General features: G+C 35.6%; 1 protein-coding gene across 2 annotated transcripts in view; it reads right to left on the bottom strand.

Annotated features, from left to right (window-relative positions):
* Window positions 1-16,503, bottom strand: part of LOC129740680 (alpha-mannosidase 2) — a 313,476-nt gene that overhangs the window by 51,277 nt on the left and 245,696 nt on the right. For both annotated transcript variants that reach the window (XM_055732441.1, XM_055732440.1), the window contains exon 4: window positions 14,225-15,134. In XM_055732441.1, the coding sequence (XP_055588416.1) occupies window positions 14,225-14,391 (167 nt within the window). In that variant the 5' untranslated portion in view covers window positions 14,392-15,134. The remainder of the gene's footprint in view (window positions 1-14,224; window positions 15,135-16,503) is intronic.

Genomic DNA, 16,503 nt, shown 5'->3' with positions numbered 1-16,503 from the left:
TTAAAAAGCTTAAAAAGCTTAAAAAGCTTAAAAAGCTTAAGAAGCTTAAAAAGCTTAAAAAACTTAAAAAGCTTAAAAATCTTAAAAAGATTAAAAGCTTAAAAGCTTAAAAAGCTTAAAAGCTTTAAAGCTTTAAAGCTTCTAAAGCTTTAAAGCTTCTAAAGATTAAAAAGCTTAAAAAGCTTAAAGAGCTTAAAGAGCTTAAAGAGCTTAAAAAGCTTTAAAAGCTTAAAAAGCTTGAAAAGCTTCAAAGCTCAAAAAACTTGAAAAGCTTAAAAAGCTTAAAAAGCTTAAAAAGCTTAAAAAGCTTAAAAAGCTTAAGAAGCTTAAAAAGCTTAAAAAGCTTAAAAAGCTTAAAAAGCTTAAAAAGCTTAAAAAGCTTAAAAAGCTTAAAAAGCTTAAAAAGCCTAAAAAGCTTAAAAAGCTTAAAAGGCTTAAAAAGCTAAAAAGGCTTAAAAAGCTTAAAAAGCTTAAAAAGCTTAAAAAGCTTAAAAAGATTAAAAAGATTAAAAGCCTAAAAGCTTAAAAAGCTTTAAAGCTTATAAAGTTTTAAAAGCTCAAAAAGCTTCCAAAGCTTAAAAAGCTTTAAAAGCTTCAAAAGCTTTAAAAGCTTGAAAAGCTTAAAAAGCTTGAAAAGCTTCAAAAGCTCAAAAAGCTTTGAAAGCTTAAAAAAGGTTATAAAGCTTTAAAAGCTCAAAAAGTTTATAGCTTCCAAAGCTTAAAAAGCTTAAAGACTTAAAAAGCTTAAGAAGCTTAAAAAGCATAAAAAGCTTTAAAAGCTTGAAAAACTGAAAATATTTCCAAATCTGAGAAGGCTTAAAAAGTTAGAAAAGCTTAGAATGCTTAAAAGTTTAAGATGCTTGAAGTCTAATGAAGTTTTAAAAGCTTCAAAGGCAAAACCCTACAATAGCTTTAAAAAATTAAAAAAAAAAGATTTCTTAAATGCTTGAGGAGCTTCAATTGATTTAAAATTGAAAGAGTTTCAAAGCATGAAAAGCGGAAACTCTTGAGAAAATTTGAAAGCTTAAATAGTTTAACTTTATACTTCAGCTTCAAAACATCAAACGATTTAACGCTAAAACTACTTGAAAGTTTGAAACGCTAAAATTCTTAAAAACTTCAATTGCTTAAAATGAGTTTTAAACTATTTTAGAAACCTTCACGGCCTTAAAAACTCTCAGCTGCAAAGTTTCACGCAAATCGATTTAGAAGTTTCCGAGTTTACGATGATCAAGCAGACAGAAAGAAATTTATTTTTATATATCCGTACACAAATATAAAGATGTGTTTAAATGTTTATGAATGGTTTTTTTTCAGAACCATCCGTTTTTTTTTATCAACTGATTCACAGGTTGGTAGCTGACAAGAAGCTGAAGCCTAGCTTCAATTACTAGTATCGATTAATCGAATTTCCAGATAAAACTCCAGACAACCTTCTGAACCAACTAGACACTGTAAACAGACAACCGTAAAAAGAGGGTACAAAAGTGTCTTCAGTTGTTACTGCGGACTCGGGATAGTATCTTTCCCGAGAAAAAAGGAAAGAGCGACGACGTCATTGGATTTGACGTTCTCGGTCGATGTCATGGTCCAGCGATAAAGACGGACCCAACTGAACTGATCAGAATCCATCCTTGGCGACTGGGCCCAGTGTTTTCGTTCTTTCGGTCCCAGCAACGAACTCTGAAATTCAATTTTTCATCCAATTAGATCGGATAGGGTATATGTGTGTGTGTGCGTTTCTTTGTATGTTTTTGTATGGGAGGGAGCATTGTGAGCTGTTTTTTTTAAGTTTCACATCGCAGAAGGACTGAGCACAAAATTTAATCCTTCAGTTGGTTTTGACAAAAGGCACCACAACCCGTTAAGAAGACAGCTAACGTATTTAATAGGCAGTGTCAGTTTCTGAGATTCTCCGAAACACAGATTCTCTCCTGAAACTAAAATTGGATCTGCGTTAATCCTCTATTGTATTCAAAATTAAAAAAAGCCAACATTCAACAGACTTTCGAATATTGAAAATTCGACACAATCTCCTAAAAAACCACTATTGATTTCTTATCGCAACCAGCAGAAGATGCTCTGAGTCAAGCAAGGGAAAAGTGAAGACGTCTCTCGACAGTCTCGACAAGGTTTTCAATTTGTGTGGTAAAGCCAAAGGAAATGATATGATAAGACAATATTCAGAAGAACACGGGTAAGGGAAACTTTGTTTTGTTGCTTCCATACCTAGAGAAATAGATGCAAACATCGTATATGCAGAGCTGACGAAAGTGGAAAGGTAAAAAAAACGACTCGTCTATCCGAAGGGGATAAGGAAAAGTAATTCTATCGGGGGAAAGTCTTGGAGCTGCAGTGCTGCAGTAGGTTGAGTCAATTTGGTGTCATTTTTGAATTTCTCAAACCCTGGGCTCTAAAAAGCTTCGTTTTGGCTCAAAATTCATCCATGCATTCTGCAGAATTTTTAAGTAACATTTACATGAGTTAATTCCAACTTTTAAGTTTGTATGGAAAAATTCAATATTTTGTTCTGAAAAATCAACATCAATATTGATTCTTCTGTGCCAATTTTTACATTCTTTGAAGGAAATTCTCCGCTGAACAACTTTACCGAAGACCTTAACTTCGTATCTCATAAGGGAAAAAAGTTCTCAACTGTTGAATAGGGGTATGTCTTTTGGCAATGAAAAACAATCAATTCAACTGACATCACTGCTGGTGCCTAGCGAGTGTTGTATGAATACTTTTCAAGTCATACTTCGCTAGGCATCATAAGTGATGCCAGTTCAATTTATTGTTTTCAATGCCAAAAAACATACCCCTATTAAACAGAAGCTAACTTTTTTCCCTGATAAGATACGGAGTTACGGTCTTGGGCAAAGTTGTTCAGCGGAAAATTTCCTTTTAAAAATGTATAAATTGGCCCAAAAAACTATCAACATGCTTTGTTAAACAGAAGAAACAAAAATAATGTTGATTTTACGAAACAAAATATTGAATTTTTCCTTACAAACCTAAAAGATAAAATTTAATCATGTAAACTTTACTTGAAAATTACTTGAACTTATACGAAATTTTTTAGGCCCAAGGGTTTGAGAAGCTCGAAAATGACCCCAAATCGACTCAGTCTAGTGCTGCAGTGTCATCCCTCGGCTGCTTTGGATAAATACGTACTATACAGATACACACAACTGACGCAAACTCAGATGTGCCAAATGAAAGTATTGACTTTAGGGAGTTTTTTTTCTTCGTTTTTTTTTCAGTCAAGACGCCGCAGTCACGGCCAGTTACAGCTGACATTTTCCCACCGTTGCATTGGTTGTTGCAAATTTTTACTCAACAACGTGCAACCCCATCCCTAAAACGACACCAAGGATTGAAGGAAAACATGAGAGTTTCGATGCTTTTTTGTTAAACGCATCTGAACTACAGGAAAAATGGCCAATATCTTAATGAAAATTTGGATAAGAATTTGACAGTGTACATCGGGATCAGGATTCAGAGCAAGTAGGTACATAATCAAGAAAAGGATGGTATTCAGTATCAGGATCAGAAACTGAATCTATTTAAATTAGTTTCCGGATTAGAACCTCGATCTGTTTTTTTGAATCTGGAGCTGAATCAGGATCCGATCTCGTTTCAGGGTTAGGATAATTTTTTGTATCAAGTTTCAGATTAATATCACGATCATATCAGTATCAGCACCAGGATGAAGACCAGGACCAAAATTTGGACAGGATAGTTAAAAATTAGTGTTAGTAACGTGATCACGAAAAGGATTATGATTAGGATCTGGATATGGATCAGGATTAGGATAAGGATCAGGATCAGGGTTAGGAGCAGGATTAGAATCATGATTAGGATCAGGATTAGGATCAGGATTAGGATCTAGAATAGCATCAGGATTAGGATCTGGAATTGGGTCAGGATTTGGATCAGAATTCGGATCAGGATTTGGATCAGGATTAGGATCGGGATTAGGATCAGGATTTGGATCAGGATTAGGATCAGGATTTGGATCAGGATTAAGATCAGAATTAGGATCAGGATTAGAATCAGGATTTGGATCAGGATTTGGGTGAGGATTAGATTTAGGATAAGGATCAGGATGAGAACAAAATAAGGATCAAAATTTGGTTCAGGATTATGATCATGATAAGGATCAGGATTAGAATCAGGATAAGGATCATTATAAGGATGATGATTAGGATCAGAATTAGGGTCGTGATTAGGATCAGGATTAGGATCAGAATTAGGGTCAGGATTAGGATCAGGATTAGAATCAGGATTTTAATCAGGATTTGAATCAGGATTAGATTCAGGATTAGGATCAGGGTTATTTATTTATTTATTTATTGCGATATTAGGATTAAAATAAGGATCAGAATTTGATTCAGGATTTGGACCATGATAAGGATCAGGATGAAGAGCAGAATTAGGATCAGGATTAGGATCAGGATTAGCGTCAGGACGAGAAACAGGATTACAATCAGGATTAAGACCAGGATAAGGATTGAGATTAGGATCCCGATTTGGGTCAAGAGATCTGGTACGAATCTGCCTCAGTTTTTGAATCAGGATCAGAATCCAAATCCGGATCAAAACCATGTTCTCCTTATGTGAATTAATTAAGGAATATGCATCATGCTTAGAAACAGATTGGTATTAGGATCAAGATAATGATCAAATTAAAAAATGTCGCTGTACCACTCATGGAGTAGGAACTCCCAAACTCTCTCTCGCATCTCCTACCGCCAGAATAGCTGAGAACGCCAGTCACTCTTTGCTTCTCGAGAGCCTAGTAAGCGCGTCCTCTCCGAGGCCGATATTTCTTCTTATTCGACTTGGGAGCATTTTTCTGAAGAACTTAACATGGCCGACGGCTGACGGCTGCTCGTTTGATATCATGCATATAATTACCTCACCGGGTTACTCGTTTCGAATAAACTGTGTGCAAGCAAAGCATTGTCAGTTCCAGACGTACCCTCGTGTGGTGCGATGTAGTTTTTTAAAAACTACGTATAACTACGAATCTTTTTCTGTACGCTGCAGGAAAAAAGTATGAATCATACAAACGAAAAAAATGCGGGTAACGGTTTCTGAAAGGGTTAATCCAATAAAGCATTATTTTTGGAAATTGCATTTTTATGGCCCTTAATCAAATAAACGCCACTGTAACGGAAATCATTCGGCAAGCGTCGGCAGATCTGAGCCGAACACACACACGTCACGCACGATAGGAACAAACGAGCACAATTTGGAATGTGCTCTCTTGGGGCATTTCTACTTAGATTTCGTAGTACTCACCCGAGACACGCATATGGTGCGCTCCTCTCTATCGATAAAATGATGCAAAATCGCTAGAGAAATCGATACGATTTTTCTGGCGATTTGAGTTTCCTTTTTGCCGATTAATGTTTACTGGTTTACTGGGAGTCAGAGGAGCTCCTCTCAAAGAGGTCTCCCTGGGGAAAACTCACTTCACGTGTGACGATCAGAGTTACGTTCGATTTTGAGGTAGGAATTTGCTTGCTTCAATCAACTCACAGCTGGCTAGCTGATAGGGCGGCTGTGCGGCGATAAAGCAGAACAAATTTTAGGCTATTTTCTAACCTCAATAACTTTACCAGAACAACTCTGATTAAGATGATTTTAGAAGTTTATATTTTCGCAAGTTTGGTTTAGAAACATAATATTGGAGGTTTAATACAATGCATAATTCGATAGACGATTTTTGGAATTTCACCGACTTTAAATGTTTTTATTTTCGAAATTTTTGTTACGATTAAGATTTTTTTTAGACATTAAAAAAAGAAGAACGCTAAGAACGACAGCCAATATCTTCAAACTATTTGTATTGAATAATTGCCAATAGACACTGCTGGCGAAATCAAAACAAACGAACATGGGTCAGAAAACAAAATTGGAATCGATATCATTACTTTTAAGAATTATATTCAAGCTGAATAGAAGGTGTTTCAGTCTTTAAAGGGAACGATCACTCAAAAGTAGGGCCAATTTTATGTTAATGCTTGTACCCAGCGATGGAAAAAAATCGCTTCTAACGATTTTGAGCAGCGAACGACCAACGTTCGGACTCGTTCCAATTGCTGCTGGCAGACGACGCCGTGTGTTCTGCTTATGTTGCATGGAGAGATCTCAGAGAGCGACGAGTGACCAGAGATTCGAAGATGCAAGAACAGAAAAAATCCTGTTGCGTGCACTCGCAACGCTATCCCATATCTTCTATATGGCTTGTTGCGCGTGGTTACGACAAGCTACGAATCTCGAAGGATACAACTCCCGAATCTCTCCGATCACGGTGTGTTACAACTTGCGATCGGATCGAATCATGGTGTTCATAATCATGATTTTTTGAATGATCCTGCTCTGTTGTATGTTGCTTGGTCGTTCGTTCGTTAGTAGTTGGAATCGATTCGTTCGCAATTATTTAGAAAGATAGCGACATGGAGTGTTATTGCTGTACTGTTGAAAAAAAAAATCCCTCCGATTGTGGGTGGAAGGGGGTGGGGCAGTTTCTGTTTTATGACCATAGCAACAGGTAAAAATATGACCCATTCCAAGCGCCTCTCAAGTTGAGAACCTATTTTTATTTTTCATTATTTAAAAATAATTTGTACAGCATTAGAATGGCTATTTCTTGAGCTTCATTTCCCATTATAAAATAGTTACCTTTTTTTAGAATTGAGTTTTTTGTTGTTGAAATTTAAGAACTTTAGTATGAAAATTAACTGATTTCAACAATTACTCTTTATTTCAAACAAAACTTTGTCAAAAAACTAACTAAGGTACACCGGGGTAAGTGGGGACGGTGGCTATTAAAACAATACTGAGAACTATTTTTTCAAACTTTTAATGCAGAATGTTAAATTTACTTGTAATCTATCCAATAACTGTAAAAGAGATACGGTTCCGACAATTGCGAATGTTTACGGTGACTTTTTGTAAATTTTCTATTTTCAACTACGATGTGAAGTTGATGTGCATCTTTTTCAATCGCAAGTTTCTCGTAAACTAGCTGACTCTGGACGAAAAACTCTACATTGACACAATCCTTACATTCGAAACAACCAGTTAGGAAAAGGAACGACGGTTAAAAATTAAGAATAAAGGGTTTATTTGCAAAAATCTAAAATTTTGTCACCAAACCCTACCTGGGGTAAGTGTGGACGGAATTATACACACTTGATGTTTACACATTTTTTCAATTTTCTGTCCTTCATTCAATACAATTTAGCTATATTAAGCATTCAGATCATGAAAAGTTGGGAAAAGTACTTGGTTTTTCTAAAATAAGTATATATTTTCGATAATATCAGGTTACACACAATAATCATTGAAAGCTGCCATATTAATATTACCATGAACTTTTCTCAAAATTTCGGACGGCTCGAGCAATAAAGTAACGTATTCAACAAAAAAAACACAAATTTGAAAATTTCCTTAGAAATCAAAGGGAAAATCTACCGTCCCCACTTACCCCATAAAGCGGGGTAAGTGAAGACGCCAGCAGTCCATAACAATTTACGTGAAAACTTTTTTCGCTTTGTAACTATCAAGCTCATCTCTTCAGCATTTGTGAACAACCTGTTCTTCATCACATTGAACGCGATTTTATCAAAATTGACCCATTGCTAATTTTTTAATGATTATTTAAAGCTGAACTATACGAAAAACCGTCCCCACTTACCCCGGTGTACCTTATATAAAAAATTGCAAAATGATTGTAAAAGGACATTTTGCAACATGATATTAGATTAAGAATAACTACAGCAACTTCACGTTCTAGAACCGGTGATAAAGGTATGTATTTTTAAGCGTTGTGACTGCAGATAGTTATCTGTGGCTTGAATAAAAATCTTGCAAAAAGATCATGATCTTCTATATTAGAATGAAAAACCGCGCTAATAGCTTCTATTACTAGCTGACATTATGTTCAAACAAAATAACTAAGTATCCATGGATTAAATGCAAACAAAATTCAAAAATCTTTATACATGGTAAATTTTATAGATACATTTTTTCCTTCTAACAAATTCATAAGACTTTGATGGAAAACAAATTTCTCATATATTTTTTTTTTTGTTTAACTGTCCATTATTGAAACTTCAAACTCAAAGAATATTACTAGAAAATCCAAATCGAGCCCCGTATTCACATTAAATCCCACGGAGAGACTTTTGAAGGTATAACAAAACAATAAAATGAAGGCACTAGCACAGGGTTCCATGCAAAATTAGGGCCAGAGTATATTATGGAAACCTAAAGTTTGTATAGAATTACGTGGGTTTTGTTCGGGAAGAACAAAAAAAACAGTTTTTCACCAATAAATTTGAGCTTTATCAACCGATTTGTCTTTTAACCTGAATGTTTTAAGCTTTAATTATGACAATATTTCATCTGAAGAACGCATTTCGATTAGAGTTATCATAAAACAGTTATTAAGCTTTTAGATAGGTATATGAGCGTCTAATTTCGAACACATTATCTTTTTTTACCATAACCCTTATCGAAATGGGGCCTTGGGATACTACAGAGATTCGTTGATTATAATGAATTGATACTTTTCTGAAATTTTCATTATAATTTGATCGGAGAGAAGAGCAGAAAAATGCGATTTTATTAAAAAACTGAAAAGTGGAAAAAGTTACGCGTTGTGACGTTACGATTTCTTTTGCAAAAATTTGGATAACTAACTGTTCAAGAAAAATTCTTTTGATTTCATATTGTAGCAAATTAAATTCTTAACATAGAGGTATGTTTTTCTTTAATGTGTGATATGAACGTTGCAAACGTTGTGACCACATGCAGGAATGGGTCATATTTAAAAAATTCAACAAAACGCTCAAAATGTAGAAGAAAATAAAAACTGACAAAACTTCCATAATTGACAAAATTAACATAATCGTCAAAATTTGAAGAAAATTCAAGTATTACAAAAGACAAAATAGACAAATTGATATTTTTTTCATAGTTTACAAAGTTACAAAATTGAACCAATTGTGAAAGTTGACAACAATTTTAAAAATGACAAAAATATTAGAACTTAAAAATGACCATCAATTAAGAAACCATCAGAATGACCAAATTAATTAGTTGAATGAATTTGAAAAAAAAATGGACAAAATAAACTGCTTTGATAATACATATTGGCCGATTTCGCAAAATGGAATCAATTGAAAAAAAAAAATACAAAAGTAAACAAACTGACTAAATTTACTGCATTGATAAAAAAGAGGAAATATAACCTATCGAAAAATTTTAAAAAATTCACAACATTGGCAAACTTGGTAAAACAATAAAATAGACAAAATATTAAATTAAATGAGGTACAGTGAAGCAAAGCAATGAATGGATTTTTTGTCTGAATTTTTTTTAACCAAATTTTCTGAAATAGCGGTCGAAATTTCCGTTGAACCCTCGCCCATTTATGCACCTTAGTATAAATTTGTTCTTAACAATTACAATTATTGTAAAATCAGTTTAATACAATAAGACTGTCTAAAGTTGTTTGCATTTTTTAAAGTGATTCTTTTTTGGTACACTTTTCAAAGCCAGCTTCGGCTAATTTACTTAAACATATTGAACCAGTTTATAAATGTTGAGAAACAAGAATAAATTACGTACCCAATAAATCTAACATCATACATATTGAACACATTCTATAGCAAGTGGAACGACTACAAACTACGAATAAAATAAAAAAAACGACATCAGTTTTAACGGAAACTTTGCAAACGGCATGGGAAGATTTAAAAAGTTCCAAACAAATTTCTCATAGAACAACGCCCGTGCCGGTGCGTATGTTTTTTTTTTGTATCTATCCATACCCGGGCGGTTGGGTAACTCGAGAGCAAAACAAATCCTAGCCATCCTACCTAACCAACAAGTGCCGAACTTTGGGAGTGGTTGCAACAAGATGTACCTAAATCCCAAAGTGTACAAGTCTCGATTTTCCCCGATCACGGTGTGTTACAACTTGCGATCGGGTTCAATCGTGTGCAAGAGTGACACTCACTCTACGCGAGCGACGCGTACGTAGGAATTTATTCAAGTCCGAGCATAGAGAGTAGCATCCTTCTCGGAGCTACATCACTCCCAAAATGTTGCATGTAGGTATTCAACCATCATCATGCCAACTCGATTCAGCTGCCGACGGGATTGAGTTCGCTCTTGGTTTGTAACATACCGAGATCTTGCGACGTTGTGACTAAACGTTGATCGAATCGAAATCGTTTCGTTTCCATCGCTGCTTGTACCACTTAAAGCTATGATCATTTAGTATTTAGCCCAGCACAAACGTTTGCTTAACAAGCATTCTCCCAGGGAGACACTCCCGGGGCGTGCTCATTTCTCTTTTTAGAGCCGAGTGAGAGGCAAAATTAACTGAAGGCAGAGACGCCAATTCGCCTGATTTTTCAGGCATTGCCTGATTTTTCGAGGCCCTGCCTGCTAACCTGATAAGCCATTGAATTTGTCTGATTTTTGAAAATATGCCTGATTTTGCCTGATTTTTGGTGAATGTGATGAAAAATGGGTTGTAAGGAACTGGATTAGGTACCTTTGCTGAAGTGAAAAAGTGGAAATGTGGCTGAATCAAAGCAATCTAAAGATTTCCTTGAATTTCGATTGCTTTGATGCTTTCATTCAGCAGAATTATGTTCACAACATATATTAGAGAGAAAATGAGGAGCGGTAACCAAAAAAAAACCCGGTTTAATACACTTGACAGTGGATTGTAGCCTTTCTTACAGTCTGTAAATTATATTTGGATATATATGGCACAAAATTAATTATCAATTATGATTAAAGAATTTCATACGCAGTAAATTCAAAAACAAATTAGGAAATTAAGATTAAAAGTTTTTTACAGGATAAAAGTATTTTTATTTAATCCTAATTTGCATATCAATAACATTATTTGCAACTTATTAGAGATTTTCGAATGACTGGATTCTGGAATATCTTGTATGATTCCGTTTCTATGGCATTATAATCTAACTCAATTTACTCCTTTTGGAGTTACAGCATTTGGTAACTTCAAAATGGAAGGTATAAAAATAAAGACTTCAAATTGAATAAAGATGCCTGATTCTGAAAATTCGGAAATCGCAATATTATCAATTTTATCATTTTGACATTTTTGTCTATTTTGTAAATTTCGTCAATTTTGTCAAATTTTTCAATTTTGTAAATTTTTGCCATTTTTTTCAATTTTGTTAATATGGTCAATTTTATCAATTTTCATGATTTTGTCAACATTGTCTGTTCAGTTAATTTTGTCGCTTTTGTCTACCATGTCAATTTCATCAAATTTATCAATTTTGTATGCTAAGTTGATTTTGTCATTTTTGTCAATTCTTTCAATTATGTAAATATTGTCAATTTTGTCATTTTCGTAAATTTTGTCATTTTCGTAAATTTTGTCATTTTCGTAAATTTTGTCGATTTTTTCATTTTTGTCAATTTTGTCCAATTTAATCAATTTTGTCATTTTTTTAAAAAAAATTTCAATTTTGTCAATTTTGTTGATTTTGTCAATTTTGTCAATTTAGTTAATTTTGTCAATATTGATAATTTTGTCAATTTTGAGTTATTTGGTTCATATCGTATTTTTATTGGATCAATGCTCTGTTTTCGCTGTAAGATTGTGATTAGAGCGTCGATTCAATGTTTCAATGATAAAAAGTAAAAAAAAATATAAGACAAGTCTATTTTTTCTTGATATAGACATTCAACCTGCTTGATATGGGCAATAAAAACCTGTCTCTTATCCCGATACCTTATCATTTACAACTTTGCCAAAAGCTTCTATTTGTTTCATTTCCGATTTCCAATTGAATAAGAAAGAGAAACCATTAAAATTTCCGTTTGCAGATTCTGTACGCACGATAATTAAAGTTCAATATATTTTAACAAAACTGACAAAAATCTTGTATGAATTTATAAGTTTGTGTAAACTTTTTTTTTATAATTATTATTATTTTGTTTTGTATCCATTTAATCATTGGGATCAACATGTGATCCGTTGATTTGTTACCAAATAAACATAAACATAAACACAAAGATAACTTAAACTAATATTCTGAATCTTGCTGTATGGATTTGTGTTAAAGATCTAATAATTTTAATCTGTCTGGAAGGTCTCAAATTAATCGTACGCAAACAATCTTACTTATAAAATGCCGTGATCTTTAATAATCATACCCATTTTTTTCGTTCCCAAAAATCCTCTTAGATCAAATATAGTTCCATTGATTGATAAGTTTTTAAGCTTTACAACAAAATGTACAAGGAGCCCCCTCCTTTCTTCCCCTCTCTACACTGTGAAGCGTAAGAGTCTATATAACAATCGTAGAAACATATCTCCTAACCTTTCCATGTTGTACCTTTCCATGCCATATTTGCTTCCATTAGTTGGCTTCGTTAGCATAAATTGAGAACTTATGCTAACAAAATTGTATCGAGCTCACCTCCCTGCTTCTATGTACCTACTCACTGAAAGGAGGATGGTGTGTCAGATAATCCTAGAATCATACCAAAATGATTTTCCATGTTACTGCAAGGAAGGAATTGTTACACATAGAAAAAGTATTTTTTGTACGTAGCCCCCCTTTGCCCCTTTATATCTTTCCACTGAAAAAAAGTGGGGCTTCAATTTATGATAGAAACATTTCTCGTATGCAAATACCCTCACATGCCAAATATGGTTCAATTTGCTCGATCAACTCTCCAGTTATACTGAAAATTGTAAGGGAGACATCTCCTCCCCTTTTCATCCACCTCTTAGAAGGATTAAGGGATACCAAATATTTATAGAAGCATTTCTCGTACCCAAATATCGTTCCATGCCAAATTTGGTCCCATTTGCTGTTGTAGTTCATGAGTTATGCAGTAAAATTGTATTAAACTCCACTCCCTCTTTCCTTTCTTCCCTGCTGGAAGAAGGAAGGAGTCTCAAACAATCATTAGAACATGTCACGTTCCCGAATACCCGTCCATGCCGAATTTGGTTCCATTTGCTCAATAAGTTTTTGAGTTATGTAAAAAACTATAAAAGAGGACCCCTCCTCTCTTAACTTCTCCCTACTGGAAAGAGGGAGGGGACTCAAATAATCAAAGAAATATTTTTCGTTACCAAGTACCCTCCCATGCCAAATTTTGTTCTATTTGCTTTATTAGTTTTTGAGTTATGTAAAAAAATATGAAAGAGGCCCCCTCCCCCTTTCTACTGGAAAAGGGAGGGATTTTAAATAATCATTGAAATATTTTTCGTATCCAAATACCTTCCCGTGCCAAATTTGGTTCCAATATCTTGATTAGTTTTCGAATTATATGAAAAATTGTAAGGTAGCTCCCCTCCTCCCTTCCTATTACCTCACCGAGAGGAGGGAAGGTTACCTGATATATATTAAAATATTTTCTCGTTCCCAAATACTATTCCATGCCATATTTGATACCATTTGCTTGATGGGTTCGAGAGTTATGCAATCATTTGTCTTTTGTTTGGGAGGCCTCTTCCCCCTTCATGAAAGAGGGAGGGGTCTCAAACAATAATAGGACAGGGAAAGGTTCCTCCAATACCCCCACCTGCCAAGTTTCAAATAAATCGGTTTAGTACTACTAAGTAGCTTACGAGTCTATAGGGAACAGATAGACAGACAGACAGAAATTCATTTTTATATACATATATAGATTAATTTTTTTCATGCCATGTTTGTTTCAAAAGCGTATTTTCCTCAAACTGCACTGATTTGATATCTTGAATCTCCAGCCATATCGTCAATCGGCTGTTACCCAATATGCGCATTTAGGAACACTTCCTCCTAATATAACGAGCTGTCACATTTACAACTGTCAAATTCTTTCAATCGTAGCTCGTAGGTATGAGAATTGTTTGTGATATCTTCAACAAGAGCTCTGATAAAACATTCGAGCTTGAATATTTATTAAAAAAAAAACTAATGGACATTCCTCTAGCCTCTGTATGCTGGATCCGCAAGATTGATTGTGTAGCCCTGCGTTTTCTGGTTAAATGTCTTATTCAATTGCAGATTTGAATCGCAAAGATAGCGCCTGAGTTACTAAGGTCTCAACCATAATTGACCTCGTTAAAAAGCGAAAAACCTCTGCAAAGTTTTCGTTTATAGTTATTTTAAGCACCTCAAATGATAATTCTCCAGGTATTCATAATCGTACTTACCGTTTCTGGTGCAAGCTTTCCTTGTGCAGCAACGTTGAGCTGGAACTGGCAGGACTTGCCGAGGGCTGTCCCATCGAGATGTAGTACAGGCATAGCAAAATTGTGACAAACGCCGACAGCAGTCCGATACATCGGGCCGACCCCCGTCGGAAAATTTTCACGGTCATGGTGCCGCCGATATGAAACAGCGGAACTGAAGTTGACGGATGCCAAACACTCCCACACAATACCCAGAGCAATTCAGCAGTGGAAAACTTTTCCACCCCAAAATATACTTTTAACCCAAAAAAAACCTATGCTTCTGTCACAAGCAGCGGCTTATTCTTCAGCAGGATCAAGTTCCAGCGAGTTACAACACTGCACAGCCTTGTCTGAAATACCCAAGGATAAAGCTCATCGGAATCTTCCCCGCCTTAATCTGGACCAATTTTTTTTCGCGGCCCCACTTTTTATTAGTACGCACTCTGCACTATTCAAGAGCAGCCGGCCGTCGTCGTTTGGAGCGGCTGTATAAATTTTATCATTTCGCACGCTTTTTATTCTTCAACCGAATACCCGCTAGCCCCAGTGAGGGGTCGCCCTCTTCTCGAATTCGGAGAAGGGGAAAACAAATTTAAAAACAGAAAAGGACTCAATTTATCACAACACTCAACTATGAACTTTCTCCCTCCAAGGCATCCGAACCACAACTAGGTACTTGCCGTATTACGATTTTGTCACAAACATGATTTCGTTTTTCTGTCGCTTGTTTTTCATTCCATTTTCGACGGTAACGGCTCCAGTTGATAATACGTACGAAGAACGTCACGGTGGGCCGGATTTTCTTCTTCTGAGAGTGGGTGGTGCGCTCCGATTCACTAGTTTTTGCACGGTCGCCCGGCCTCAGTTGTTACATTGTTGACTTTAGGACCTGCGAAGGAAGAGATAAATATAATGGGATTAATAAAATGTGAAGTAATGGCGGTTGGGATTACGGGTGGCCCTTTTCTGCATATTGTATATCGTGTATGGAAAGGTTGCCACAATTTGGAGTAGAGAGGCTCCCTCCGGCCATTTCGTACAAATGTACGCAGCACATGCCAAATGTTGTTCCGAGAATGCTTTCCCAGGGCGCAATTGAAGAATCGCGACCGCCGTCTCGAGGTTATCTATGCTAGAGGGTTTTTAACGATTTTCGCACATTGCAACAACGTGAAGGCAACGACTGAGTCTTTCGTTTTGCATAATGGTACTCGGTTGAAGGGACTTACATGGACAGTTTTCTGCCAATGGCGCTTCTTGAGAATGTGCGATGCACATTTTCAATAGAAAAAGTGTCAACGGCGCATAATATCCATATAACGTTTTGCCACTTTCTTTGGTCGGGAAAAAGGTAAAAGGGGAACAAGCTCCGATACGCTATATCTACGACAATCACAACTGAAATATAATAAGTTGCTGAAAGACTATCCATCGCTCCATGGGAAGATATTAAGGCATAAGAAAAGTTTCTATGATTATTTGAAACCCCTCTCTCCTAACAAATGGGTAGATGGGAAATAGATTGGGATGCTCCCATACCATTTTTTATACAACCCTAGGACTAATCGAGGAAATGGGACCAAATTTTCGAAGGTGATGGAAAGTTTTAGAGAATCGTTAGATGTCAAAGAAAGAAGCAGCATAAGCCGTAAATATCATGACTTCCTCGAAAAAGACACAACGGCTCACCGACGGGACTTGAACCCGCATTTTTCGTTTCAGTATAACGGAGCGTTAGCCAGATAAACCACGGTGAACGTGACGAAACAGGCACCAGTATGCGTACACTCAACGAAATCCACACTTTGGATGTATGTTTTCCCACACATACGCCTTAAAAATCGCTCAACGCTTAGATTTCATATGTCACACATAAAATTTATGTTCAACATATGAAGTTTATACGATAATTACACATAAATTCTATGAATTTCATCTTCGAAAATATTTTTTTTTTCAAAATGGCCGAACTGAAGAAAAAGTTGGCGTACCCGTTTTAACTTTAAACACAGATCATGATGCTCATCTGTGGTGTCAATCAAAATATAATTATAAGGTGAGTAATCGGTAAAAAAACACTGAATCCTTCATTGATCTGTTTTAATCTCCTCCGCAGGAACCTGGCTTCTGGCTACCGCTATAGCAGACTAGCGCTGAAATAAAATATGTTCCACCGTAACATAAGGAATTCCGGTGAAAAGCTGATGTCGAGAGAAGAAGGTAAATTAAGAATTCTTATGATCTTTCTGGCGTGCTTG

Source organism: Uranotaenia lowii, chromosome 1 (assembly GCF_029784155.1).
Source record: "Uranotaenia lowii strain MFRU-FL chromosome 1, ASM2978415v1, whole genome shotgun sequence".
In the NCBI taxonomy this organism is placed as follows: domain Eukaryota; kingdom Metazoa; phylum Arthropoda; class Insecta; order Diptera; family Culicidae; genus Uranotaenia; species Uranotaenia lowii.
The sequence above is the reverse complement of the archived record's forward strand: the minus strand, read 5'-3'. Positions and strand labels throughout refer to the sequence as shown.